General features: G+C 53.1%; 1 protein-coding gene across 3 annotated transcripts in view; it reads left to right on the plus strand.

Annotated features, from left to right (window-relative positions):
• The window catches only part of TG (thyroglobulin), a 254110-nt gene that overhangs the window by 27908 nt on the left and 198413 nt on the right, over nucleotides 1-27789 (plus strand). For all 3 annotated transcript variants that reach the window (XM_042973584.1, XM_042973582.1, XM_042973583.1), the window contains exons 12-22: nucleotides 932-1072; nucleotides 1440-1517; nucleotides 2051-2163; nucleotides 5326-5428; nucleotides 6380-6580; nucleotides 8824-9036; nucleotides 10575-10729; nucleotides 12316-12472; nucleotides 13773-13997; nucleotides 21602-21751; nucleotides 26551-26721. In XM_042973584.1, the coding sequence (XP_042829518.1) occupies nucleotides 932-1072; nucleotides 1440-1517; nucleotides 2051-2163; nucleotides 5326-5428; nucleotides 6380-6580; nucleotides 8824-9036; nucleotides 10575-10729; nucleotides 12316-12472; nucleotides 13773-13997; nucleotides 21602-21751; nucleotides 26551-26721 (1707 nt within the window). The remainder of the gene's footprint in view (nucleotides 1-931; nucleotides 1073-1439; nucleotides 1518-2050; nucleotides 2164-5325; nucleotides 5429-6379; nucleotides 6581-8823; nucleotides 9037-10574; nucleotides 10730-12315; nucleotides 12473-13772; nucleotides 13998-21601; nucleotides 21752-26550; nucleotides 26722-27789) is intronic.

Below are 27789 nucleotides of genomic sequence, written 5' to 3' on the forward strand. Positions count from 1 at the left end.
GGGTAAGCTATGTGATCCACCTGTTCTGTCCCCATCAGATGGGGTGATGTGACCTCTCGTAGAGGCTTGCCATGAGGATTCATCGGCTAAAACCTATATTCGGATTGTGCCTGCTATTGTAGGACATGTTGAATAAGTGCTGTCTATGGGTCTCCCCTTTCATGGGCCAGAGGACGTCTCACCGACCTAAACGGCCTCATATGAAAGTGACTTGAAAGAGGCCAGCAGCGATTCCTTCAGACTGCAGCCTACATCTATCTTTCTTTCTTTCTTTCTTTCTTTCTTTCTTTCTTTCTTTCTTCCTTTCTTTCTTCTTTCTTTCTTTCTTTCTTTCTTTCTTTCTTTCTTTCTTTCTTTCTTTCTTTTTCTATCTATCTATCTATCTATCTATCTATCTATCTATCTATCTATCTTATCTATCTATCTATCTATCTCTTATCTTTCTATCTTTCTATCTATGTATCTATCTTTCTATCTATCTATCTTATCTTTCTATCTTTCTATGTATCTATCTTTCTATCTATCTATCTATCTATCTGAGAGAGAGAGAGAGAGAGAGAGAGAGAGAGAGAGAGAGAACGCATGCTCTTAAGTAAGCTCCTCCCCCAGCATGTGGAGCCCACCTTGGGGCTCGATCTCACGAACGCTGAGATCATGACCCGAGCCGAAATCAAGAGTCAGATGCTTAACCAACTGGGCCACCCCAGGCACCCCTACATTTTTATTTTTGAAGGGCAGCCTGATGAGTGCCTCTCCACTGTTTAAGGAGCCTCTGTCCTATTTTGGGAGGCACTGTTTGTCACATCAGTAAGAAGGCCTCCTCACGTTGGAGCAAGAATGTGTGTGGGGCTTGTCAGCGGCTGAGCCCACACTGCTGAGGCTTTTCCAGCCTGCCGGCTCACGTTTCTGCTCCCCTCTCTCCTGACTCCAGCCCTTGACTTCTATCAAAGACGCGCCTTTCTCCGGGGAGATGATTCCACGCGAGCATCCGCCCTTCTGCGGCCCGGCCCTTACGTGCCCCAGTGCGACGCGTGGGGACGTTGGGAGCCTGTGCAATGCCACGCCAGGACTGGTGAGTGGGATGGACACCGTGAGGGGTGGAGTGACACCCTCCTTTTCATTTAGAGGAAAGGGTTTTGCACTGGGGACGGTGAGCTGGACTCTGGGCCCCTCTGGCAGCTGGTGACAAATCCCTTAGTTTCTCTGGACTTTGGTTTGTGCCATTTGTACAATGGAAGTTGTGACCTGCCAGCCTGAAGGTCAAGTGCGTGGTTGCTGGGGGGATTGGGGTGTGTGATTGTGCACATGGTGGGCAGGGGGGACAGATGGGAACCTGCTGGCCCTGCTGTGAGTGCACAGAAGGAGAGTTTTGCGCGAGACCCCTGGGGGCGAGTCCCCCAGCGCACTTCCTGAACCTCTGACCCGCGGCTCTTTCCCAGGGTACTGCTGGTGTGTGGACAGGAGGGGAGAGTACGTCCCTGCCTCGCTGACTGCCCGCTCCTCCCAGATCCCCCAGTGTAAGTGAAGCCCGAGGAACTGTCCCGCCTGACCCTGTGTATAGTCACTGTCATGTTTTTTCTAGGCTGGTCCAGCCCGTTGTCACCCCACCTTGAGGATGCTCGTGGGTCAGCCCCCAAGCACCCACAGACCAGCCCCCGAAGGCAGCCAGGCCATGCTTTCCCGCATTCCCAAGCCTGGGCGACTCTCATGATCTTGGTCCTTCGTGTTCTGTGCACCTAGCTTCCTAGGTGCAGAGAGTCCCCAGTGACGGTGAAAGAGCCCGGGGTCCCCTTCCTCCCACCTGCTCCCGGGCATTTTCATTCACTCTTGCGGTTTTGACAACTGTCTCACACTTGCCCTACGGACCGGCCTCTCCGCATGTGGGTCTCTGTCCCTGAACCGTGGCCTGATCCTCCTCTGAGGCTCCCTCTGTCTGTGCGGGACACCTCCTTCTACCCTGACTCAAGCTTCTGACCCCCACCCCCAGGCCCATCTGGGCTCCCCGCTCTCCCACGGCCAGTCTGTTAAGAACTCCCCTCCTCTTCCTCAGGCCCCACCGCCTGTGAGGCATCTCGAACCAGTGGGCTGCTTTCCAGTTGGAAACAGGCTGGGTCCCAGGGAAACCCATCTCCAAAAGACCTGTTCATCCCAACCTGCCTAGAGGTAAGGCTCTGAGGGCACAGGGATGGTTTGAGGAAGGCAGCCAGAGCTTTCTCATGTACACTGGGGATGATTTTTCTAGTTCTCAGTACAGTTGTTTTACTTAAAAACTCCTAGGTCGTTCTTTACCCTGACAGACCCTGGCTGTGTGACCTTGGGCAATTTGCTTACCTTCTCTGTGCTCCAGTTTGCTTTATTTTATCCTAAGATTGGGCCACGCTTTTATCCTGCCTAGTGCTAGGATTGTTCGGAGGCCCCAAGGAAATATTTTCCATTTCTTTGCAGAATAATCTGCATGTCTATAGTTGGTGACATACTTACCCTAAAGTCATCCTGGCCACATTGTATGGCCAGTATATCTGTTTCTTCATATAAATGGGAGGCATTAGAATGTTACCTGCTTTACATTGCTGGATGGCTGCAGAACTGATGTAAAAAGCCCCCAAAGGAAGGATTCTTGCTGGGGTCTTAACCACTTACATGCCGAGTGATGGCAATCTCTGCTCGGCCCCTAGAAGTTTCTGAAAGCGAGATGACTACAAATCACTGAGCAAAAGTTTCCTTATTATTATTCTTTATTATTGTTGCTGTTTGGAACTGTGACTATGGACCCCAGTTATTACTGATTTTTGTAGAGAAATTGGCCTCTTTAGCCTTTTATCTTGGCTAACAACCCCTGATTGCTGGAATAGAAGTCTGTTCCATTGTCCTGGGTACCGGCCTCTGTTGGCACAGAGGGTGAGGTGGAGACCACAGTTTCTGACAGAGGGAAAAGTGATTCTGAGCAGGCTGTGATCAGGTGGTCTCCCGGCCTGCCTCCTGTGGAGGCCTTAGGTGCTAGGGAACAGGACCCAAGCCTTCCACAGTCCAAACTGGGTAGCTGTGCCTTTGACCCAAGTCCCTGGGAAAGGTTAAGTTAACGACTAGAATGTTCTCAATTTTTTTATTAATGCCACGCATTTTATTAACTTAATTAATTAGTTAATTAATTTCATATGAAATTTATTGTTAAATTGGTTTCCATACAACACCCCAGGCTCATCCCAACAGGTGCCCTCCTCAGTATCCATCACCCACCCTCCCCTCCCTCCCACTCCCATCAACCATCAGTTTATTCTCAGTTTTTAAGAGTCTCTATGTTTTGGCTCCCTCCCTCTCTTTTTTTTTCCTTCCCCTCCCCCATGGTCTTCTGTTAAGTTTCTCAGGATCCACATAAGAGTGAAAACATATGTATGACTTATTTCACTTTCTCTGTAAGACTTATTTCACTTAGCATAACACTCTCCAGTTCCATCCACGTTGCTACAAAAGGCCATATTTCATTCTTTCTCATTGCCACGTGGTATTCCATTGTGTATATAAACCACAATTTCTTTATCCATTCGTCAGTTGATGGACATTCAGGCTCTTTCCATAATTTGGCTGCTGTTGAAAGTGCTGCTATAAACATTGGGGTACAAGTGCCCCTCTGCATCAGTACTCCTGTATCCCTTGGGTAAATTCCTAGCAGTGCTACTGCTGGGTCATAGGGTAGGTCTATTTTTAATTTTTTGAGGAACCTCCACACTGTTTTCCGGAGCGGCTGCACCAGTTTGCATTCCCACCAACAGTGCAAGAGGGTTCCCGTTTCTCCACATCCTTTCCAGCATCTATAGTCTCCTGATTTGTTCATTTTGGCCACTCTGACTGGCGTGAGGTGATATCTGAGTGTGGTTTTGATTTGTATTTCCCTGATGAGGAGCGACGTTGAGCATCTTTTCATGTGCCTGTTGGCCATCCGGATGTCTTCTTTAGAGAAGTGTCTATTCATGTTTTCTGCCCATTTCTTCACTGGGTTATTTGTTTTTCGGGTGTGGAGTTTGGTGAGTTCTTCATAGATTTTGGATACTAGCCCTTTGTCCGATATGTCATTTGCAAATATCTTTTCCCATTCCGTCGGTTGCCTTTTAGTTTTGTTGATTGTTTCCTTTGCAGTGCAGAAGCTTTTTATCTTCATGAGGTCCCAATAGTTCATTTTTGCTTTTAATTCCTTTGCCTTTGGAGATGTGTCAAGTAAGAAATTTCTGCGGCTGAGGTCAGAGAGGTTTTTTCCTGCTTTCTTCTCTAGGGTTTTGATGGTTTCCTGTCTCGCTAGAAAGTTCTCAATTTGAAGCCTTTGTCCCATAACATTTTCTCAAACCTTTCACTTGGCTTCGAATCTTACCTGTTTGGATTACAAGCCATGTAACCAGGGGCGTATCATCTGATTTCTCTGGGCCTCTCTGGGTAGAATGGGGACAGCAGGGTCCCTGCCTCCTAGGGACGCAGTGACACCCTGGGAGTGGGGGTGATTTGCACAGAGTGGCCCTTGTGGTCATGTTCCCTGTGAATGTCGAGTGTTATTACTGTCATTTCTTGCCTGTGAACAAGGCACAGCAGAGTATGATGTGAAAAGCAGCCAACAGAAGCTCAGGGAAACTGACAGGTAGCTTGGGGCCGCTGGTTTTCTCCAGCACCCCTGCTTCCTCTTAGGGTTTTCCGTTACAGATGCAGGAGATGTAACACTTTCTACCACCAAGAGTTCCTAGAAGGAGTGTGTGTAAACATCAGTCTAGTCCTGCCTCTTTTTTTTTAGCGGGGAAACTGAGGCCCCACTGGCCTTGCTCTGTGTTCCCCAGGTGGTCCCAGGACAGTCTGGGAGAGACGGGCCTGGCCAGAAAGGTCTGGGTAGCTGCCTTCTACTGATCCCCTCATGGTCTGTTACAGGTGCCAAAGGTTCCCTTCCTTCTAGGGATGCGTGCTGAAAATCATTTCCGGAACTGGGGGGAGCTTGGTTCAGGACAGTGGCTGGGCTTTGGGGCCGGATGGGTTTAGACCCAGTCCGGCCCCACCATTCTCTCCCTATGGGACGTTGCTCTGTCACCTCCCCTCTCTGAGCCTCAGTTTCCCCCACCCGAAAATGAGAACGCTGTGGGCCTGGCCTCATGGGGTTGTGGTAGCCATCAATTAAGGAGCGGATGAAAAGGGTCTGGACCAGGATAGCGTCTTCTCCGCCTCGCCTCTCTCTGTTTGGCGAAACCGTCCCCGGTGGTTTCGGCAAGGGACATTCTGGACATCTGCCCACCGACCCGTGGGCTGCAAAAGCGTCTTCCCTGGGGTGAAGACATGAGCTCGGCTTTGTCTCAGACAGGAGAGTTTGCCAGGCTGCAGGAGTCGGAGGCCGGCGCCTGGTGTGTGGACCCAGCCTCAGGAGCGGGCCTGCCTCTGGCCACCAACAGCAGCGCCCCGTGTGAGTAGCTGCCCCTCCCCCTGCCCCAACCCCGCCAGGAGCGCTGGCTCCAGCTCCCCACTCTGCTGCTTCCAGAGCTGTGGGAGCCTCTGGCCTCCCTGGGCCTCAGTTTTCTCATCTGTAAAATAGGGGCAGTAGGCCCTCGCCTCCGTGGGTTCTTGAGGAAGACACGCGTGGCAGGGAATGGGCTGTGCTTTGTAACCAAGACGTGCAAACCGGCCCTGGTCCCCATCAAAGTGGCGCTGAGGGCACAACCAGCCCCTGCCTCGCCTCTCGCCACCCCCCACCCCGCCTCAGCCCCGCAGCCTGGGTTCCACGCCGAAGTCACCAGGGTGTCCCCCGAGTGCCAGTCAATGTGCTCTGCCTCCTCCAGGGTCCTCGGGGCCCAGGCTCCTCCCCGTGGCCCATCGGCCCCTGCGTGTCGGGCTCCCGCTCCTCTCTTTGCTTTTCTTGTCTCGTCATCTCTCGCGCTCAGGACCCCGGTGTTGTAAACTACAGCCAGACTTTTCAAGAAGGCGGATGCTGGCTTCCCTCTGGCCCTTCGCGTGTGTTCTGCTTCAGTCCCCTCCCCACCCCCGCTTCCTACACGGATCACGTGTCAGTCCCTCCAGGACGCCTTCGTGGCCTCCCTTCCAGAGCTGAGCGCCGTGCCTTTCTGCGCGTTCCCAAACTGCCCTGCGCATGGCCTGTGGTCCCCCCATCACTCTCAGCCACAATCCCTCCCTCCCTCCCTCCCTAAATCTCCTTAAAGACACGAAGTTCCTGGAGGGCAGAGAAAGTGTGTGTGTGTGCGCTTGTAGGGGAGTCTGGATTTGGGCGGGGTGCCGTCTTTGGCCTGTCCTAGTCCAGCACCCCAGACTCTGGAGGGCCCTGCAGGTGGGTGTGACAGGTGGCGGTGGGTAGAGGCACCTCTGTGGGCCACGGGCCCATTTGGCTTGTCTTTGTGTCCAGGCCCGAGACTCTGTGACGTGCTCCCGAGTGGAGTCCTCCCCAGGAGAGCCAGCTCGGGCTCTACCCCAGCCTGCAGCGCAGAGGACGGACGATCTTCCCCTGTGCGCTGCGACCCGGCCCAGGGCAGCTGCTGGTGTGTCCTTGCCACCGGAGAGGAGGTGCCTGGGACCCGCGAGGCCGGGCGCCAGCCAGCCTGCGAAAGTAAGCTGTGATCCCCGAGGGGCTCCCCTGGGCTGCTGGGTGGGTATGCCACTCATCTCTTCCCTTACCCAGGCTGGGGAGGACTCTCGAGGCACCGGGACAAGGCAGGTGGGAGGGGGAGACGGGGAAGGGCTGGAGGGATGTGGTTTCAGCTGATTCCCATGACGCCAACACTCGTGCCTACCAGTGGATGGGTGTATCCCCCTCTCTAAACAGCACCAGGCTGGGGCGCCGGGGTGGCTCCGTCGGTCAAGCGTCCGTCTTGGGCTCAGGTCGTGATCTCACGGTCTGTGGGTTCGAGCCCCACGTCAGGCTCTGTGCTGGCAGCTCGGAGCCTGGAGCCTGCTTTGGATCCTGTGTCTCCCTCTCTCTCTCTGCCCCTCCCCTGCTCATGCTCTGTCTCTCTCTCTCAAAAATAAATAAACATTACAAAAAAACCCGGGGCACCTGGGTGGCTCAGTCGGTTAAGCGTCCTCCTTCGGCTCAGGTCATGATCTCACGGTCCGTGAGTTTCAGCCCCATGTCGGGCTCTGTGCTGACAGCTCGGAGCCTGGAGCCTGCTTTGGATTCTGCGTCTCCCTCTCTCTCTGCCCCTCCCCTGGTCTCGTGCTCTGTCTGTCTCTCTCTCTCAAAATAAATAAACATTAAAAAAATATTTGAAAAAATAAACAGCACCAGGCTAAGGGGAAGTGTGGCCCTTGCCTGCTAGGGTAGCGGTTAGTTTCAAAGGACCTGTGCCCAAGTCCTGGCCCTGTGTCTCTAGACTTCCATTTCTTCATCTATAAAAGGAGGATGAAAATGCCACGGCTGCCGACTTCATAGGCTTGTTTTGAGGAAGGTAAATTAAGTGTCAATCATGACAGAGTTTCCCAGGCTCTACAATTCGTGGTAGATACCAGACATCACGGGTGTAGGAAGCTTACCCTTGTAATACCCCAAGAGCTGTTTCCTTGCTCTGAAAGGGCTAATTCACATCCTGAAATTCCCAGTGCAGGCGATGATGTGTTCTTGTTGATAACAATCATCGTCATCCTCATCATCAGGACTCACATTGATGACTATTCGTCTGTCATGTGCCAGTAACTCCTCTAAGCTCTTTCTGTCCCTTAACCCATCTTGATTCACACCATCCTTAGGAGGTAGGCAATATCGCTGTCCCCACCATTTTATGGGTGAGAAAACGGAGTCACAGAGAGGTTAATTAACTCGCTATAGGGCGCTCAATGATCCCACTGAGTGTGTCTGTTCTTTCGTTTACTCGTTCAGCCACTTATTTAACGTACGTTCCTGGAGCTTGTGTTCTGGGTGAACAGGGAGGGGTGCCTTCTTTCCTCCCTGGCTCCGTGCAGTGGGGAGACCAGCGTGCACATGATGAGTCTCGAATGACTGACAGCATGGAGGTCCACAGCAGGAGGCCTGAGAGCTCGCTAAGTTCGCCCTGGGGAACCGCGGAAGGTGTAGAAGGCAGGAGATGTTGACTTGATGATGGAGGCTTGAAAAAAAGGAATATTCTAGGCAGCTGGGCAGGCAGAGGGAAGGGCATGGGACGATCAGGGAAGGGGAGACCCGCGAAGGTAGAGCGGCAGGAGGAGAAGAGATGAGAGGAGGGGGGAGGGGAGGAGAGGAGAGGAGAGGGAATGGTGGGTCAGTGGCCCTCAGGGCAGTTGAGAGCCCTGTCCAGCTTCGCTGCAGCTTCTGTGCTGACATCAGGGACTGGATGGGTTGTCTGATCCCGGAGGTGGGGAGCCTGGTGCAGAAGCTTCCATAGGTAGCAGTTTGGGAACCGGTGGCTGACCCTAAAGGAAGGAAGTGCATGGAGATGAAAAGTCGGGACAGGTGATCTGTAGCCCTCGCTGGTCTGTGGCAGAGGGGACGGGACCATCTGAGATGCTGCCACATGTGTGGCTTGGGACAACTGGGGTTCGTCACGGGTGGAGCTCGGGACACCGAAGCTGGGGGAGACGCGGCCGCAGGCGAGGAGGTCGGGTGTGCTGGCTCTGGGGTGGAGAGGCCCGCTGGCAACTGGATGTCCAGATGGGAAGGAGCTGCGGGGACCCAAGCTGGACACGAAGATGTGGGAGAGGGAGCGCTCAGGAGTCTGTTAAAGCAGGAGGATGGGCTCACCCGAGAGGAGGGCGGGGAGGGAGGGGGCCCAGGGAGGTCAAGGCTGGGAAAGGGCAAAAGGGGAGACGTCAGGCCCCCCTTGTGCGAGTGGCACCCACAGCGGCCCTCTTTCCTTCTAGGCCCCCAGTGCCCGCTACCGTTCAACACGTCGGATGTGGCTGGTGGAGCGATCCTGTGTGAGCGAGCCACGGGCCCCGGGGGATCCGCCATCCAGCGGTGCCAGCTGCGATGCCTCCGGGGCTACTGGAACGCGTTCCCACCAGGGCCCCTGCTATGTGGCCTCGAGGAAGGACGCTGGGTGTCACAGCCGCCCCAGCCCCACGCCTGCCAGCGTGAGTGTCTGCCCCGCACCCTGCTTTCCCCCTTGGGGCTCAGGGCTGAGCACCTACCTGCATTCTCCCCGCCCGAGGGTAGCATTTCCACGGTGAGCCAGGCGTCTCAGGAACAGGAGAGGGGGCCCAATAAAGTGTTTTCTTTCTTTCTTCTTTTTTAAATTAAAAAACACTCATTTATTTTTGGGAGGATGCAAGTGGGAGAGGGGCCGAAACAGGGACAGAGGATCTGCGCTGACAGGCTGACAGCGGAGAGCCCGATGCGGGGCTCAAACTCAGAAACTGCGAGATCACGGAAGTCAGACGTTCAACCGACTGAGCCAGTCAGGTGCCCCAGCATTTTCTTTTAGAAGGAGCAGATGTGTTTCACAGACTCCTAGGGTTACGCTTTCTTTTGGGACAATCTGCTCCTTGGGAGAACTGCCATCATTTCAGGCTTTCCTGGGATGCCTTGGATACAGAAGTGTATTCAGGAGGTAGGTGTTCCAATGGCCTTATTGGCTACGATGGTGTTGACAAGCTCAGAGCTGTTTGTCTGGACTCTGACTCACTGGCCTCACTCCCGGGTCCATCTGGGGCTCCACACCTAATGCCTGGCAGATCTGGGGCTGGACCCTGCTCCGGGGGGGCACCAGTTCTGGTCAGTGTGCGCCTGGGCCCTGTTTGAAGATGGGCAGAGCCCCTTTTCCCTGCTCTCCCACGGAACCTGTTCTTACACCCCCACAGCTGTGAGGCAGCATTGAGCTCTGACTGCCTCTGCCTTGGCTAAGGCTGGCCACAGTTACTCACAGCCCGGCAGAGCAGGGGCGGATGCCGGGACCGGGCACTGGGTCCGCCCAGGGCAATGGGGTGGTGTCTGAGAGAGAGGGAGACCCAGATCCTGGGACGGCCACAAGGTTCCGGGGGGTTCGCAGAGTGTCAAAAGGCAGTATTTCCGGCAAATTTCTGGGATAGAAAATGTTATCCATAAAAAGGTCAGTATGATTTGGACAAATAAGTGGTCTGTCCCCCTGGCTGTGACAAAGTGGCCTAAGCCGAAATTAAGACCGGGCTTGTCAAGACTGGCTCTAGAGCCAGGCACTTGGGAGAAGAGGGGCACGAGCCTCGAGCTCTTACAGTTAAGTGCAGGGCCACCGTGTACGACTGTGCAGGTTGTGCACTGAGCAACCTTAGAGTGCGTCTCTCATACAGTCTGTGGGGTCTCCTCTTAATTGGCAACATCGTATGCGGTGGCCCTGCTGGAATGCAAGGTAATGTGGCAGGCTTCCCAAGAAGAATGTCCGCCCCACCCCCCCCCACGCCCCAGAATGTCAAGCAGCCTGGTTTAGAGGCCAAGGCCAGACTGAGCTCGCTGGGAGGGTGCGTGCTCAGTAATTTCAGAGAGAAACCACCGTGCCGGGAAGGGAGCCGTGCAAGCTGGGAGTGCTTGTGCGTTCCGAGCTAAACGAAGAAGGGCTCCTTTTGCAGAGGCAAAACCAAAGAGGAGAGTCTCACGGGTCTGCTGTCCGCGTCTGCTGATCTCTGGCGCTTGCCTGCAGGGCCCCAGCTGTGGCAGACCGTCCAGACCCGAGCGCGGGTCCTGCTCCGGCTCCCGCCAGGCAAGATGTGCAGCGCCGACTACGCGGGCTTGCTGACGGCTTTCCGGGTCTTCATATCAGACGAGCTCGTGGCCCGGGGCTTCTGCCAGATCCAGGTGTGCGCCTGGCCTCCCGCGCGGGCGGGGGCTCGGACTGGGCTCGGGGTCACCGTGTCCGGGGGCCTCGGGGCTCAAGGGAACCTAGGGTCCCGCTCCCACTCATTCTACCGATAGGCAAACCGGGGTTCACCCCGAGAGAGACCTTTGGCCAAGGCTAATTCCGTAGCGGCAGGGATGGAATCCGCACTCATTCCCGGCGCTCCTTTCTGCATAAAGGTGACAAACCAAACGTGTGGCGAGCCCCGTGCGCTGTTGGCACGGGCTAGCAATGCTCGCGGGGATCCTGGTACCGTTCCCGTTTTGTGGGTGAGGGGGCTGAAGCCTGGAGGGTTAACGTAATTGTCCAGAGTGACACAGCTGGGGATGGTGGAGCCGGGCAGATGACCTGGGGACAGAGCTGTGAACGCCCGTGCAGTCCTACCAGCACCTGCGGAGGAAGAGTCCGGGAACGGGGTGCGGGAAGGCTGAAACGCCAGGATGCACACCCTGAACCACTGTGCCGGACGTGTCTTGACCAAACCTGCCGGAAGGCATTGTGGATTCCCCCTGGAAGGAAGATGCTGCCTACCAGAGTCTCTAGCTGTGTAATAGGCAAAGGCTTCTGTGATTTGAAGTCACAAGTATTCACAGAGGGAGTCTTTAAAAGTCACTCAATTAGGGGCGCCTGGGTGGCTGAGTCAGTTGAGCGACTGACTTCGGCTCAGGTCACGATCTCATGGTCCGTGAGTTCGAGCCCCGCGTCGGGCTCTGTGCTGACAGCTCGGAGCCTGGAGCCTGCCTTGCATTCTGCATCTCTCTCTCTCTCTCTCTCTGCTCCTCCCCTGCTCATGCTCTGTCTCTCTCTGTCTCAGAAGTAAATAAACATTAAAAAATAAATAAATAAAAGTCACTCAATTAAATAAGTGACTCGTTCTGCTCCAAGCTGGTTAGCTCAGAGAGCAACGCAGTTTTAACACCTCATGCTAAGAATTTTGCAGAACGTACATTTTCACAAAAACAGATACAGACAGTCGTGATTCTAAAACAAACAGAAACATACTTTGCCCCCTTTTATTCAAAGAAATGCACTTGGCAACAATGGCAGTGACAGCTATTCATTGTTGAGCCCTGACTGTCCCTGGAACCATTCTAGAAATTGTGCATTTCTTGTCTCTAAGTAAGTCAGCACCCTGCTCAGTGGGCCTTAGTGGCCCTTGATCTCTAAGTGTATTAACTAAAGCGCACTGAGGGTACGTGAGTTGCCCAAGTTGGATAGCTAATCCAGGTCTGTTTAGACTCTTTCGTTGCACCAAGTCTTTCTTTCCTTCTTTCCTCCTTCCATGTAACAAATGTTTGAGTGCCTATTACAGGCTGGGCATGATTGTAGGCCCTGAGGATTGTCAAAGACGAACAAAGCCAAACGCTAGTTAAAGTGGTCGGGTTCTCAGAGGGAAAGGGGGTTGATGGCGCCTTTCCCCCCTCGGGTGGGTTGACGGGAGGTTGGAAGGAAGTAGCATCCGCCTCGTTCTGGCGCCTGGTGTGGGCTCAGCGAAGCTGCCTCCCGACTCCGCGTTCTAGAACTAAAGGCATCTGTCTCCATGCAGGCAAAGGCTTTTGGGAGCCCCGTTTCCATTCCCGTCTGCGATGGTTCCACGGTGCAGGTGGAATGTGTGAGTGGCGAGCGTTTAGGAGTGAATGTCACGTGGAAATTGCGGCTCCAGGACGTTCCCCCAGCCTCTCTTCCTGATGTGCGTGACATCGGTATGTTTTCCTGTGCTTCTGCCTTGAGGGCACGCAGCCTCTCTGAGACTCAGTTTCTTCATCTGTCACATGCCAGTGGAGCCTGTAATGCCTTCCTACGAGGATCTAGTGAGAGAATGATGTGCTTGGCCCTTGGAGGCGCCAGTGATTAAAAAGTACATAAGGGGCGCCTGGGTGGCTTGTCGGTTAAGCGTCCGACTTCGGCTCAGGTCACGATCTCACGGTCCGTGAGTTCGAGCCCCGCGTCGGGCTCTGTGCTGACAGCTCAGAGCCTGGAGCCTGTTTCAGATTCTGTGTCTCCCTCTCTCTGTGACCCTCCCCCATTCATGCTCTGTCTCTCTCTGTCTCAAAAATAAATAAACGTTAAAAAAATTTAAAAAAAACCATAAAAATGAACGATGTTCTGTTAGTGGCTTACTACAGTTAAATAATATCACCTGAGTATACTTATGTGGACACTTTTAAATTCTTCTCTTGATTTTCTGGGCACCGACGGGGAGACAGGGGTGAAGCAGGGAAGAGGAGGAGGGTGACAGTCTGTATTGGTTTATAATCTATGTTCTGCGCACTTGTAATTCTAAAACATCTCAGACCAGTGACGCTATTTAAACCCATTATTATACTGTGTAAAGTGGGGCAGGTGTGTGGATGGATTGAGAGAGTAAAAGGATCCAAGGAGTGGACTTTGTGATGGTGCTGGGAGCCAGTGTAGACAGAATCCATATCGCCGACCGGAGAGTGGGGAGCCCCCACCCCTGCTCTCCTACCGTCCGGTCCAGTGGCCAAACGCCCAAGGTCAGGACTGGCTGCAGCCTGACCTCTGTGCTACCGGAGGGGGACTGGGGGTCCCTTTTCATCTTCTTCTGGAAAGACCCTGGGCAATTCAAGTATGTCTGAAGCTGCCAAGAGAGCAGATGCTTATTCCTGGTGTCCATGCTGATGACTGTGGTTTCGGGCCCTGGGTGGGCTTTACAGGAGCCTGCCGGAGCATGGATGTTCATGGCGTGCAGGGATCCGTCCCAGCTGCAGATGTCGTGCTCATCTGGTTTCTTCCTAGGAAATACTTAGGGGTCAACAGCGGGAGGCCGCTTTGGCGTTTAACTAACCACTGCCTCCTGGAGGCTCCGGCTTCTCTTTGAGCGTCCCCATCATGCACATCCCCCTGTAAAATGAGAAACCCGGCAATGCTTACATCCCCTTTCCCTGTGGACATTCTGGGTGGCTCTGCCCCTTGACCCCCCCCCCCACCGGGCCTTGCAGAGAACAATGTGACATTCCTGCCTCATCGTGTGTCTTACAGAGGAGGCCTTAGTCGGCAAGGATCTCATCGGACGCTTCGCGGATCTGATCCAAAGTGGAGAGTTCCAGCTTTATCTGGATTCCAAGACATTCCCAGCAGACCCCTCCATCTACTTCCTCCAGGGAGACGGCTTCGGCACCTCTCCCAGGACATGGTTTGGGTGCCTGGAAGGATTCCACCAAGTCTTGGCCACCGGCAGTGCCCCTCGGGACCCACCGGGGTGTGGTAGGTCCTTGCCCAGCCCTGGGACTGCTGTTTTCGGACACGCGAGGCTATGAAAAGGGCCACCAGGGCACTAGAGGCGGTCCCTCCGCACCTAGAGAGCGGAGAATCATCCGTTTAGCCACTCGGCAGGTCTCCCGGTAACCCGCCGTGCGTGGGCACGGAGTCATTACCGTTAGGTAGTAGCTGAAACCGGGGGCACGGGTGGCATGGCAGAAGGAACCCCTGATGTTGAGGTGACCCTTCTTCTTCATTCTTGACCCGCTTGGACTTTGGGGTGCGGGCCCCACTGTCTTTGTGGAGAAGGTTGACGTCCGCCCCGTGCACCCCCCAACATCTCTTAGTCTCGTTATGGCACCGTGTCACTCACCATCGGGTCCGAGTGGCCACTCATCAGCCCAGGGCTTTACCACCCAGGGGCGGTGGTTTCTGACAGAGGTTTACTGGGGTTGCCGTCCTGGCCTTTACCCCAAGTAGCTTTGGAAGTGGTTTTTTTTCGAGAACACAGCGGCACATTCCTTGAACGGGAGCTGCACGGGTTTCCTGTCGCTACTGCGACAAATCGTCGCAAACTCCGTGCCTTGAAACGGCACACATTTATTACCATACGGTTCCGCAGGTTTGAATTCCTCTTCGGGTCTCCCTGGGCTAAAACCAAGAAGTCAGCAAGGCTGCCTTCCTACCAGAGGGAAGCTGTTACCTTGACTTTTCCAGCTTCTAGACGTGACGTTGCCCATATTTCTTCCTTCATCCCCAAAGCGAGAGTACCATAGTAGCTCTCTGGACGCGCTTCAAATCACACCTCCTTGGACTCCCATCTGTCCCTTCTGGGGACCCTGTGGTCTCACACAACTGGGCAATCCAGGGCACCCTCCCTATATTAGGGTCAGCCAGTTAGCAACCTTGATTCCATCTGTGGCCTCAGTTTCCCTCTGCCGTGTAGCCTAACGTGTTTGGGGCGCCCACGGATCAGGATGTGGCTGTCTTTTCGGCCTCCTACTTCCAAGGGCTCGCAACGAGGAGTCTTCCTCCCACGTGGCACGAGACAGAGAGGCATTGTCGCGGAGCTGAAGAAGCAAGGGGAGATGTTTCTCGGTTATTTATTTTTCCGTTATTTATATTGGTTCCAACACAAGAACTACATGACCTTTCCTTTTGTGAAGCCCATGCCAAGCTCTAAAGTCCACGTTGGATTTAGGTTGCAGCTAATTCTTTTTTTTTTTTTTTTAATTTACTTATTTATTTTGAGAGGGGGGCGAGGAAGGAGAGAATGAGTAGGGAAGGGGCAGAGAGAGAGCGTGAGAGAGAGAATCCCAAGCAGTGACAGTGCAGGCTTGATCTCACAAACCATGAGATCACGATCTGAGCCGAAATCAAGGGTCAGACGCTCAACCGACTGAGCCGCCCAGATGCCCCGAGATGCAGCTAAATCTTAACACAGAAGCCAGAAACGCACCCGGTTCACTCACTGCTGATATTTACAGAGGGTTTTGTAGTTTACGAGGCACTTTCACAGCTATTTACTGCTCACAGTGGCCCCCAGTGACCGGCCATTCCGCCATTTGACAGATGAAGGGGTTGAGGCTCAGACGAAAGGGGATACAGCATCTCTAGGGTCCAGGGCAGGGCCGACTCAAAGGAGGGACTCGGGTTCGTGGAACCAGTTGGCTGTGGCTGAGTAACCCAAGGTCCTCTGGGGCCAGAACCCCCGCTCTTCCTGCCTCACAGAGCTGCCCAAACAGAAAGGATGAGAAGTAGGAGCAGGGGTGGAAGGTGCCCCCTGCCAGGGTGGGTGAAGCAGGGTCACAGTGACTGAGGCATTCAGAACACCCACCACTGTGTTCTTGGACTGACCGTGAAGAAGCCGGCATCTACTGCCAAGGGCACGCGTGTGTGGGAGGGCTGGGTATGGAGGAGCAGGGGCAGGAGTCTGATTTTATGGTCACCCAGGTAGTGCTGGGAAGGGGGTCTGGGAACCCCATTTGGGTGTACATTCTGGAGCGTGGAGGCCAGGGGTGGAGGGACAGGACATGGGACAGGTGCTGGTCAGGGGCCAGGTCACAGGGCTGTAGTGACTGGCTCTGCCTTTACATTCCCTCCCAGGGCCCATTCCCTGCATGTAACAGAAAGCGCTGGTCCAGAAATAGGATCGTAAGTTTCCTTCTAGGGAACTCTATTGATTATTAGATTATTACTTCCTGCCTGACAGGATGGGTAGCCCAGCTCCACTGGGAGGAAGGAGGGGAAGCTGAGTTCAGAGCTCAACAGTCTTGTCTGAAGGATGTCAACCAGTGGGGGCCACAACTCAGGGTGGCTTCAGAGAGACTGGGAACCACAGGGTGGCCTGGAAATTCGACTGAATGACAGGTTCTTCTGGGCTACATTTGCTGCAAGACAGGAGTTGGCCAGTTTCTTCCATAAAGGGCCGGAATGCAAGTATTTTAGGCTTCGCAGACCCTGTGGCTTTTGTCTCGATGACTTAACTCATCCACTGTAGGGAGAAAAGCATGGCTGTATTCCTTTTTTAATTATTTTTTATTAAAAAATTTTTTTAATGTTTTTATTTATTTTTGAGAGAGAGCAAGACAGAGTGCAAGCAGGGGAGGGACAGAGAGAGGGGGAGACCCAGAATCCGAAGCAGGCTCTGGGCTCTGAGCTGTCAGCACAGAGGCTGATAATGGGGTTCGAACTCACGAGCCACGACATCATGACCTGAGCCGAAGTTGGACGCTCATCTGACTGAGTCACCCAGGCACCCCGCGTGGCTGTATTCTAATAAAACTTTATTCGCTAAGCAGAAAGGTGAGCTGAATTTGGCCCACGGGCTACAGGTTGCCAATCCTAACTCTAGATAAACCTACATTCTGTTTCTCAGCCGCTGTAGCTTTTCGTGACTCAGAAGAATTGTCGATCATGCCATGCAGCCCTGCCTCCTTACTCCAAATAGTTAGAAAGGTCTGGAATGGAATTCACGAAAATCCAGCCCTGGGAGCCCTGGATTTTCTCCCGTGCTGATGATAATATCTATTTGTTATTGAACTTCTAATACGTGCTGGGGCCTCATTGGGTTTCTCCGGTCTAGAGGGCCAGGTATTATCAATCCCATTGCCTGGATGAGGCAGCCAGCTGCATAGAGTTAGGAGTATTGGGAGACTGCTCTTTGACGTCAGGGGGAGCTGGGTTCGAGTCCTTGCTCCGACACTTTCCCCGCGTGGGTTCTTGAGACATCACTTACCCTCACGAGGCATCCTCTGAAGAAGAGGGATGATAACACCTGTTTCCTGGGGGTTGTGGTTCGCCTGGCATGATGCAGTCAGTGCACCTCTTCCTACCTGGTGGCCTCTCAACGAATGGCCTTTTTCGTTGACCACACTGGGATCTGAACCCAGCTCTCCTGATTCCCGATTCTTCGTCCCCTGCCTCACACGGCTCTCTTCTCAACAAGGGGGTTCTTTGTGAAATCATGCCCTTGGGTCCTTGCAGCTCCTCTAACTGGTCCTTTCTCCTTCTGAAGCACATCTGGGACACAGCTGTGGGGCTACAAGCAGAGCATTGTCCTGGGGAGACGAAGCAGGGTTTCTGTGTATCGTTTCCGGGGGCGGCTAATCCGCATGATCCCCTCGGAGGGCAGTGGGGGGCCGGTGGGGGCTGGGGGTGGGGAACATCCGCCTCCTGTGACTCACGCAGCCCTGGCGGCTCTTACCCCGGGAACAAATCCTGCAGAGGAGGCCCGGGCTCTGTTTGCAGCTTCGACGGGGTCAGTTATGTCCACCCTCTTGCCTCAAGGCCAGCCACGTGGCTTCCCTTCAGAATTACCTGCTGGCGGCTTCCATACCCGTTTGGTCCAGTAAGGGGAATCTCAGAGAAATTGTCCGGGTTTTCCCTTCTCCATTCTGGACCACATTAACTTTCGTTCACTACAAGTTCTTCGAACGGAGCTCCTTCTCTATGGGTGTTTTTTTCCCCCGAAGTAACATGTTACGTCTTGTTTCCTTCCTCTTCCCTTCTTCCCTCTTCCCGCCTTCTTCCCATCTATGGTATCCATCCATCGAAGCTTTCAAAGCATACCTAGGTGTTAAGCCCCAGGTTTCGTAGTCATGGAAGCAAAGGCCAGAACTCCACTCTCAAAGAACTGACAGTCTAGGTGGGGAGGGAGAAATGAAAAGCCAGCTAGGTGTCAGTGACAAAGGCTTCTCCATCCCTGTCCGGGCGGGTCAGGGAAGGCTCGCTGGGATGCCAGGTGCGTCGGAATCGTTGCTCAGGGAAGAGCAGGCAAGGAGTGGGGTGTGCACGCGTCTGTGTGTGCATGCGTGTGCGTGTGTGCGTGCGTGTTCCTGTGTGCTGAGGGTGCTACCGTGCGGAAAAGCATTCCAGAAGTGGAGATTAGCGCAAGGAGTCACGAGGCTGTGGCCGAATGATGACAGAGCCGGTGGTCTGTATGGCTGGAGAGTGGGGTGTGTGGGGATATGGCGGCTCTCAGAGAGATAGGCAGGAGCCAGGGAGGGAGAGGCCTGGGGCCGGCCAGGGGTGGCCTGCTGGGGGTGCCGGGGGAGAATTCCAGGCCGGAGAGTGACAGGGCCAGGCGCGGGGTGGAGCGGAGCGGGCTGAGGGCGTGAAGGGCTGTTACACTTCCTCGCGGATACTTTTCGTCAGCAGAGGCATGGCTGTCATGGTTGGGGGCCTATGGGGACAGGGTGATTGGAGGGATGGCCTGACCCGGAAGCTTGGTGAAGCCCTTGAATTCCAATAGGCCAAACTGTCTCATCTTATGAAGGAGGGCACCGAGACCAAAGGAGTTTCTGACGATTTCGCGGAGGGAGTTAATTGAAAGATGGGTGCCAACTTGTTGCTGTGGACGGAGGGGTCTTGGAGAGCCCACGCCTGCCGGGGGAGGGGGGAGGCTATCGAGCCTCACTCTGACCTGAGCACGGCGTTCCCGTGGGTGGAAAGGCTTTGACGGCACAGGCAGAGAGAAGCAGGACGCGGGTTCCTCGAGCATCGTCGTGAGGCCTGCAAGTGGCTGAGCTTACAATGAAAGTGAGTCCCCGCTCTCTCCTTCTGCCCCCCACCCACCCCTCGGGTTTAGAGGCACGGCGGCTGGAACCGGTGAAAGAGGCTTTGTTTTCCCTTAGTGATGAATTTGGAGACCACTTGAAAAAATAGTCCGCGTCCTCGGCTTAAAATACTCGAGATGATCAGGGACCTGACTCATACAAGTAATGAAACCCCACTGTCTGGGGGAGGGGGTTAATTGCTCAGGGGCAGACCGGAAAACACATCGTTCGGTTTCCAAGATGTGCCCGGAGTTTCTGATTTAGTCAGACGTGCTGGGCGTGTGTGTGTAAGAGATGGCGGTTGAGTCAACATTGGCTCCAAGTCCCACACGTCCGGCTCACTTTTTTTGTCTAGGGAAGGTGCTCGAACTGGCGGATGGAGAGAAGGCTTTGGTTTTTAGGGAATGGGGCTCAAATGCCACCTCTTTCACCTTATCGCCCGGCCCACCTTGACCTTGAGCTTCAGTTTTTTCCAGTCTAGAAAGAGGAGGGTACCTTTCTTAGAGGATCGTGACACCATGCTTGGTGTGACCTGTAATTTTCCTTCCCCACAGCCCTTTGCATGAAGCATGCCAGGGAGTCATGCATGAATGTCCCAAGGCTCAGCTTCCTCATCTGCGACATGAGGGTAAAACACCGACTCACGGGTGTGCTGTGGTTATGGCCATGAAGCCCACAGCAGAGTGCCGGGCCCAGAGAAGGGGTCCCAAGAGCAGACAGGCTTCCGGCTCTCGCCTTCACTGGGTCACAGCTCGCTTCTTCTGGAAGTCATTTGGCAAACTCTTGGGAACACAGCCCAGAACCGAGAAAGAAAGCAAAAAGAACCTCTTTTCTCCCCACCCCTTCTCTGAGCCATCAGTATCAGTGTGGCCAAATTTATGCATTTTCCTAAGCTAGAGCTCCCGGACCCTAACAACTCTTGGGAGATATGCGTCTCTCTAGTTGGGGTTTCTGGTTCCTCAGCCCAGATCGTAGTAGAGGAACAGATGAGAAAGGACGAGAAATGTGAGAATCAGAGGGGGCAGAAAGCACTGAGAATCTGCAGATTAACAGGGTAGCACAGGGAGGCGAGGAACGAGGCCAGTGAGGCCTCCAGGGGGCGTGATGTACAGAGGCCTCCCTCTCAGGGTCATACTTGGTCTTTCTGAGTAAATCAGAAACCCCACAACCCGACAGCGAGGGCCTCCGTGAATCCTGTGCCCTGGGTGTCTCACCTCACCGTGGTCCCAGATCTGAGCAACGCCATGGATGACCAACCGGCAGGGAGAGGCCGCATGAGTCGAATGAGAGGGTGCTGAATTGTTGAAATTGCCCTGTTTGGACAGCGTGGATATTGAGGCTGGCCGATGTCAAGGAAGGACTCCCTCAAGTATAAAAATAATGTTGGGTGGGACAGTGGGGGAGATTGTTGATGGGGGTCAAGGGGTGCACATGCCATGATGAGCCCCAGGTGATGCAGGGACGTGCTGAATCACCAGATCATACATCTGCAACTAATATAACACTGTAGTTGAACTCACTGGAATTAAAAATGAAAAACAAAATAGCGACCATTTGTTGAGTGTATATGAGTCTGGCATTATGATCATCACTACATTCCGACGGGATCGTATTATTAATACCTTTCACAGAGGAGAAAGTGGAGCCTCCGGGAAGTCCATAGTCATTTAGGTATCGCGGGGAGAGGGACCTGAGCCAATCCTTCTAACCCCCAAGCTTGCACCCCAGGCTGCGCCCCACCATGCCCTCCAGTTGGGCAGCGTTCCCATGGCAACTGAGCGATGGACCCTCATCTTTCAAGTTGTTCCCAAACCTCGTCTCATGCCAGTCTTCCCTTTGTCTGCTAAGCTCTAGCCTAGTAGCTGGCTTTGTCTGGCTGTTTTCGTTCTGTTCCTTGACTAATCCGAACTCACTCCTGCCTCAGGCCTTTTGCACTTGCTGTCATCTCTGCTTTGAATGCTCTTTGGCTCTTTGCCCAGGGTGCTCCCCATCGTTTGGTGTCAAGCATCACCTCTCAGAGGGCCTTCCTCACTGACGTACACTCCTCTTCTGCCTCGCTTTACCCGCATTTGAAGTTCTTGCCGGACAGCCTCTTATCCTACTAGCCCGTCAGCTCCTGAAGGGCCGGAGCCTCGTCCACCCTTCCCACAGCTTACCCTCGACTCTGAGAGTCTGACACATTGCCGATTCTCACTGGGCACTTGTTCAGTGAGTGAGCTTTTGTCCTGCTGCTGGGATTTCACATGGCCTGTGTGTTCCGAGGTGACACCTGTAAAGCCAGAATCTCTTCTTTGTTTTCTTAAAAAGTTTTTTAACATTTTAATTTTATTTTTGAGAGACAGAGTGTGAGTGGGGGAGGGGCAGAGAGAGAGGGAGACAGAATCTGAAGCAGGATCCAAGCTCTGAGCTGTCGGCACAGAGCCCGACGCGGGGCTCGGATTCACAGACCGCGAGATCATGACCTGAGCCAAAGTCAGACGCTCAACCGACTGAGCCACCCAGGCGCCCCCAGGATCTTTTCTTTAACATCATTTCTCTGTTTCTCTTTTCCAGTCAAGTGTCCTGAGGGAAGTTATTTTCAGGAGGAGATCTGCATTCCCTGTCCCGTCGGATTCTACCAAGAACAGGCAGGGAGCGTGGCCTGTGTCCCATGTCCCAGGGGCAGGACGACCGTTTCTGCTGGAGCTTTCAGCCACACTCACTGTAAGTGTCGCCAGGTCCCCGCTTGAAAGAGAGTCCCTACCACGCAATGGGGACACAGCAGGGTGGTTCAACCTTGGCCCTGTTGAAATCTGGGGACAGAAAATTCATTCTGGGGACCGTGTTCTGTGTGGCAGGATGTTTATTTAGCAGCATCACCGACCCTTACTTGCTAGATGCCAGTAACATATCCCCTCCCAGTTACGACAACCAAACATGTCTCCAGATGTTGCCAAGTGTCTCTTGGAGGGGGACACAATTGCTGGCCGTGGAGACCCAGTGGGTGCAGAGCATAATGATCAAAGGGGCACCACCTCCGTATGCCTGTACCCTGCCAGGATCTAGGTCAGATGTTTTAAATCCTATCAAATCCCCTTCTGTGTAAATATTATTGGCCCAACTTTTGCGTATAAGAACGCTAAGGCTCAGAGAAGTAATTTAGCCAGAGTCCCTCCACTATAAGTGGCATAACCGGCCTTTGATCTTGGCATTGTCTGCTTCTGAAACTTCTGATTTTTGTAAGCCAAGCTTATCAGATTGAGAAATGGAAGAAATTTTCCACCCACAGTCATTACCAGTCATTACAACTCTGTGGCTCACATTCCCTTTCTGGCCCTATAAATTTGTCAGGACCGTCGGTACGCGTGGCCTTCCCATATGTCATGTGATTTCGCTCGGCCTACGTGATAGTCACCTAGGTGTTGTTGGGTTTTTCCTGGCAAAAGGGCGCACAGCTCGCCTCGTTGTGCATCTGAAACTGTGTCAACGCGGAGCAAACCATTAATGTTTTAGATCTGAATAGATTTTAGAATTCGAAAATGATTAATTGAAAGAGACCAAGTCAACTTCCCTGGTAAGGGCAGTTTCTTTTCTTTTTTTTTTTTTAATTAAAAAGAAAATGTTTATTTATTTTTGAGAGAGGGAGAGGCAGACTGCAAGCAGAGGGAGGGGCAGAGAGAAAGAGACACAGAATCCGAAGTGGGCTCCAGGCTCCGAGCCGTCAGCACAGAGCCCGACGCGGGGCTCGAACCCACGAACCGTGACTTCATGACCTGAGCCGGGGTCGGCCGCTCAACCGACTGAGCCCCCCAGGCGCCCCCAGGGCAGTTTCTTTAGGAGAGAAGTAGTAATAGTGTGATAATTCTAAGGCAACCAGAGGGATTTTATAGACTAGGAGTCTGACATTGCTCCTAGACATTAAACTCTTCACCAGGAAGGCAGAGTGTCCCTGACATCTGGGCATCACCCTCAGCTTGGACGCATTGATTCAGCCATGGATTTGAGATGAATTGAAGTGTTATCACAGTGCTGGAGGAAGGCTTTCTTACAAAGGGATCCATGCGATGTGTTGATCCTTGTTTATGGGAGCGGGGGGCACTACAGAAATGACAGGGAGCAGAGGAGAAGCCTGAAGTTTGACACCAGCCAGACCCAGGTTGGTTCCCGCCCCCGCCCCGGAACTATGACCAAGGCCACGCCTCCTTCTTTCTCTGAATGTCAACTTCCTTATTAATTAGATGGGGCCGATGATACCCCACTCATAGGGTGCTTATAAACCATGTCTTAGTTCCAGTTGCTACACACAAATTACCATAGACGGGGTGGTGGCAGCAGCTAACGTTTATTTCTTATGGTTCTGGAGGCAGGAAGTCCAAGATCGAGGTACCAGTATGGTCAGGTTCTTGGCGAGGGCCCTCTTCCTGGCTATGTCCTCATAGCCTTTCCTTCCTCAAAGACTATGGCCTTCCTCAAAGACTATGGCCTTTCCTTGGTGCATACATACAGAGTGAGGGATCTCCTGTGTCGTCCTCTTTTTATAAGGGCCCTGATCCCATCGTGGGGACCCCACCCTATGACCTCATCTAAACCTAATCCCCCAAGGTCCCACCTCCAAATACCACCGTGTTGACAGTTAACGCTTCCACACATGGATCTGGAGGGATACAAACCTTCAGTCCCCAACAAAGTGTAATCCATTAACTTGTTTAAGGTGAACCATAAGCATCACCCTCATCCTGCTTTGGGGATGAGCTTTCACTGCATCTCCATGCAGAAGTGGGGGGCTGTCGCATCATTCCCGCTCTCCCAGAGATCTTCCTTGAGGAACAGAACAGATTTCCGTGGCTGAGGCTCCAGAGTCAGGGGTAGAGTCTATGCCGTTGTGTATGTGTGTATCTAAGAATGCCTCCAGGACTGTCAGCGTCATGGTTCTGCTTGTTGTCTTACCTGGTCTGTGTTCTCAGATGGAATCATGGGAAAGAAGCACGAGGTGGGAGAGTCTGCCAAGCTTTAAGTGATGCCGAGTGATTACAGTATTTCCTCGGTTTCCTTTTGGTGTTAGGATAGCTGTTAGAATCTCAATTCCTCCGGGTGCCTGGGTGGCTCAGTCAGCTAAGCGTCTGACTTCGGCTCAGGTCATGATCTCGTAGTTCACGAGTTTGAGCCCCGCATCAGGCTCTCTGCTGACAGCTCAGAGCCTGGAGCCTGCTTCAGATTCTGTGTCTCCCTCCCTCTCTGCGCCTCCCCAACTCATGCTCTGTGTCCCTCTGTCTCAAAAATAAATAAACATAAAAAAAGATTTTTAAAGTAGCCTTTGTAATCTCTCTACTAAATGTTGTAATTAATCAATGGTTAGTCCTATAACTAATAGTCTTACTATATAGAAAATTAGATGTTCTCAAGTCTCTGGGCTGCCATGAAAGAACATTTTTTTTTTAATTTTTTTTTTTTTAACGTTTATTTATTTTTGAGACAGAGAGAGACAGAGCATGAACGGGGGAGGGGCAGAGAGAGAGGGAGACACAGAATCTGAAACAGGCTCCAGGCTCTGAGCTGTCAGCACAGAGCCCGACGCGGGGCTCGAACTCGCATACCGCGAGATCGTGACCTGAGCCAAAGTCGGACGCTTAACCGACTGAGCCACCCAGGCGCCCCATGAAAGAACATTTTTGAACCTACTTCCCAGCCCTGGAGAACCATGTCAAGACATTCTCTTTCGGTATCATTCATCAAAAATGTATTAAGCACTCTTTTTTTGTGCCAAGTTTTTACTGGGTATATAGGAGACAAGTGATGGTAATTTCCTTGTCCTCAGGGAGTTTAGAGTCTGATAGGAAAAGAACATAACGTTTGATTAATAACATGATGTGTGTAATTAATAATATAATGGACATGTATGTTATATGATCTTGTAGTAGCTAGCACTGCGTCTTGAAGGACAAGTGGGGATTAGCCATGGGGCAGGTGGAGAAGGGGCTTCTGGGCAGAAGAAATAGCTGAAGGCTAGGAATAGAGCTATTCATCCATGGATTCAGGTAGTATTTATTGACTGGGTTGTTTGGGGGAGGTTCCGGTACCCAATTCGTGTGTGTGTGTGTGTGTGTGTGTGTGTGTGTGTGTGTGTGTGTGTAGGGGGTAGTTTCCCCAGACCAGCAACAAGCAATCTGGACATGATCCTCTCAGAGATAGTACCAGATCCCACAGGTTGAGACCCCACTGCCCCCATCCCCAATCGAAAGCCCAGGTTACTCCCTGTGCTTCTGAGGAACAAGTTACACACTGGACGTTCCAACAACCCCCTCGGGCACCGGTCCTATGTCTAGATTGTTACCTGTACTTCCGACCAGCTGACTATAAGTCAGAGGTTCCCATGGCCTCCTCCTTGGGTGTGACTAATTTGCTAGAGCGCCTCCCAGAACTCACTGAAGTTACCAGTTTATTATAACAGGATATGACCGAGGAACAGGTAAGAGATGCACGGGGCATGGTGGGGGGGAAAGGGACGGAGCTCCCATGCCTCTCCAGGTGCACTGCTCTCCCCCACCTCTCACGTGTTCACCGACCCGGAAGCTCTCAGAGCCCCATCCTTTTGGGGTTTTATGGATGTTCCATTACATAGGCGAGCTTGATTAAATCATTGGCCGTTGGTGATTGGAGGTCAGGGAGAGGGACCGAAAGCTTCAGTGCCGTAATCACATAGTTGCTTCTCCTGGCAATCAGCCTCCATCCTTAAGAGCCATCCCAAAGTGACCTCTATACTGTAACAAAAGACACCTTTGTCTCTTTCACCACTTAGGAAATGCCAGGAGATTTAAGGGGCTTTGTGCCGGAAATGAGAGGAAGACCAAATATATATTTCTTGCTACAAATCCCGGTATTGCAGTGCGGGAGCTCGTGTCCTGTGTCAGACCCTGAGCCAGGCACTGGGATCCAATAAGGAACAAAACCAGATCAGGTCCCTGCTGGCCTGGAGCTTCTACTGAGGGGGAGGCGGATAGTTCATTCACACAGACAGATGGAAATAATAACCACGGTCCAGCAGCGAGGAGAGGTGTGGGTGGCTGGGAGTGTGTAACAGTCGGATGTCGGAAGCCTGGGGCTTCGCTGAGGAAGTGAGGACTGAGGGGAGGGCTAATAGGCAGTGAAGGGGTAACCCACTGAAGCTGGAGGAGAATGAGCGCCAGGAGGTGGAGCCCCAGGAGCAGAGCCTGTGTTTGGGGTGTGGTGTTCGGTATCCGCAAGAGGGAGTGCCCCGGGCACTGAATGCCGTGTGCCCTGTGGAGACACAGAGCGCATGGAGTGAGACAGGTGGAGCCCGATCGCAGGGTCTTAGTGGCCCAACAGGGGGCCTGGACAAGATCCTTTGACCAAAGGGTGGGAACCCTGAAGAGTTTGACTCTGGAGAGTGTCTGCATCAGACCCGTCACTTGGACATGTGATGTCAACTACAGGCAGTCTGGGGGCCCCGAGGGGAGGGGTCCCAGAAGCACGTCAGTGATGGTACATCTGTCTTTCCGCTTCAGGTGTCACCGACTGTCAGAAGAGTGAGGCGGGCTTGCAGTGCGACCAGGACGGGCAGTACCGAGCCAGCCAGAGGGACAGGGGCAGCGGGAGGGCCTTCTGCGTGGACAGCGAGGGACGGAGGCTGCTGTGGTCGGAAACGGAGGCCCCGCTCTCGGAATCCCAGTGTCTGAGTATGTGCTGGGAGTTATATCAGCCATGTACCTGGGGAGAGGGCATGTGCTCTCAAGGGCTTTCTAGAAAGGGAGAGAAGTAGGAGATGCATTTGTCTCCAACATTTTATTTTGCAAATTTTTAATCTACGTGGGAGTCGAAAGAATAGTAAGATGAATAAATAAATACCTGTTACCTAGATCCAAAAAAAGTTAGCATTTTCCACTTCCTTTTTCTTTCTTTCTCTCCCTCTCTATTTTTGATCCTTGGAAAGCAAATTTCAGACATCGTGCAACCTCACCCCTAAATACTTCAGTGTGTGTGAGCCATGAATTTTAAAATAATTCACGAGCTGAGTTTCCTTTTCCTGTGGGTGCTGTGCCTCTGCAAAGCTGGTCAGCTTTTCTCTCTCAGCTGGATGTTGTAGGAAGACCCGAGTGCCGGTCCTGATTCTGTAACTTACCTGCTGGGTGACCCAGAGCAAATTGCTCAACCTCTCTCTGATCCTCAGTCACCCCAGCAGCCTCCTGCCTGCCTCCTGGGACACTGTCAGGGTCAACAAAACCATCCTAGGAGGACAACCAGCCTCCACTGAGCCCCACCCTGTGCCGGGCACAGCTCTTCAACGAGGTGATGGGTGGGAAAGTCCTGGGTGAACCGATCGATACCTGTCGTAGAGCGCTCGGTGGGATGGGAGTGGGGTCAGGACTAGTTTAATCTCAATGGTGCCCTCCATTAGCTATGTCGTCTGAGCAAGCCACTCACCTTCAAGAGTTTCCTCATCTGCTGAATGGGGCTGTTAATGCCTGCCTTGCAGGGGGGTCGGTGTGTTAGGGGTGACATGACAGGAAGAGGTAATCAATGTTTCAGGACAAGGAGGAGATTCCGGTTAATCAAGGAGCAGGCGGAGACAGCCTGTAAGTGCCTTTAATTCTGACCTAAGTCTTCAGGACCCTGCCCTACCTTTCCGTAGAGTTAGTTGCCTTCCTGCCTGGGGTCTGGCTTACCTTTGTAACCTTGACCAGGCGGAGCCAGTGCCGGTGGCCGGGGTCTCTCAGGTTTCCGTGTGAGGAGAGGGCCTGATGTGC

The sequence above is a fragment of the Panthera tigris genome, chromosome F2 (genome assembly GCF_018350195.1).
Source record: "Panthera tigris isolate Pti1 chromosome F2, P.tigris_Pti1_mat1.1, whole genome shotgun sequence".
Taxonomy (NCBI): domain Eukaryota; kingdom Metazoa; phylum Chordata; class Mammalia; order Carnivora; family Felidae; genus Panthera; species Panthera tigris.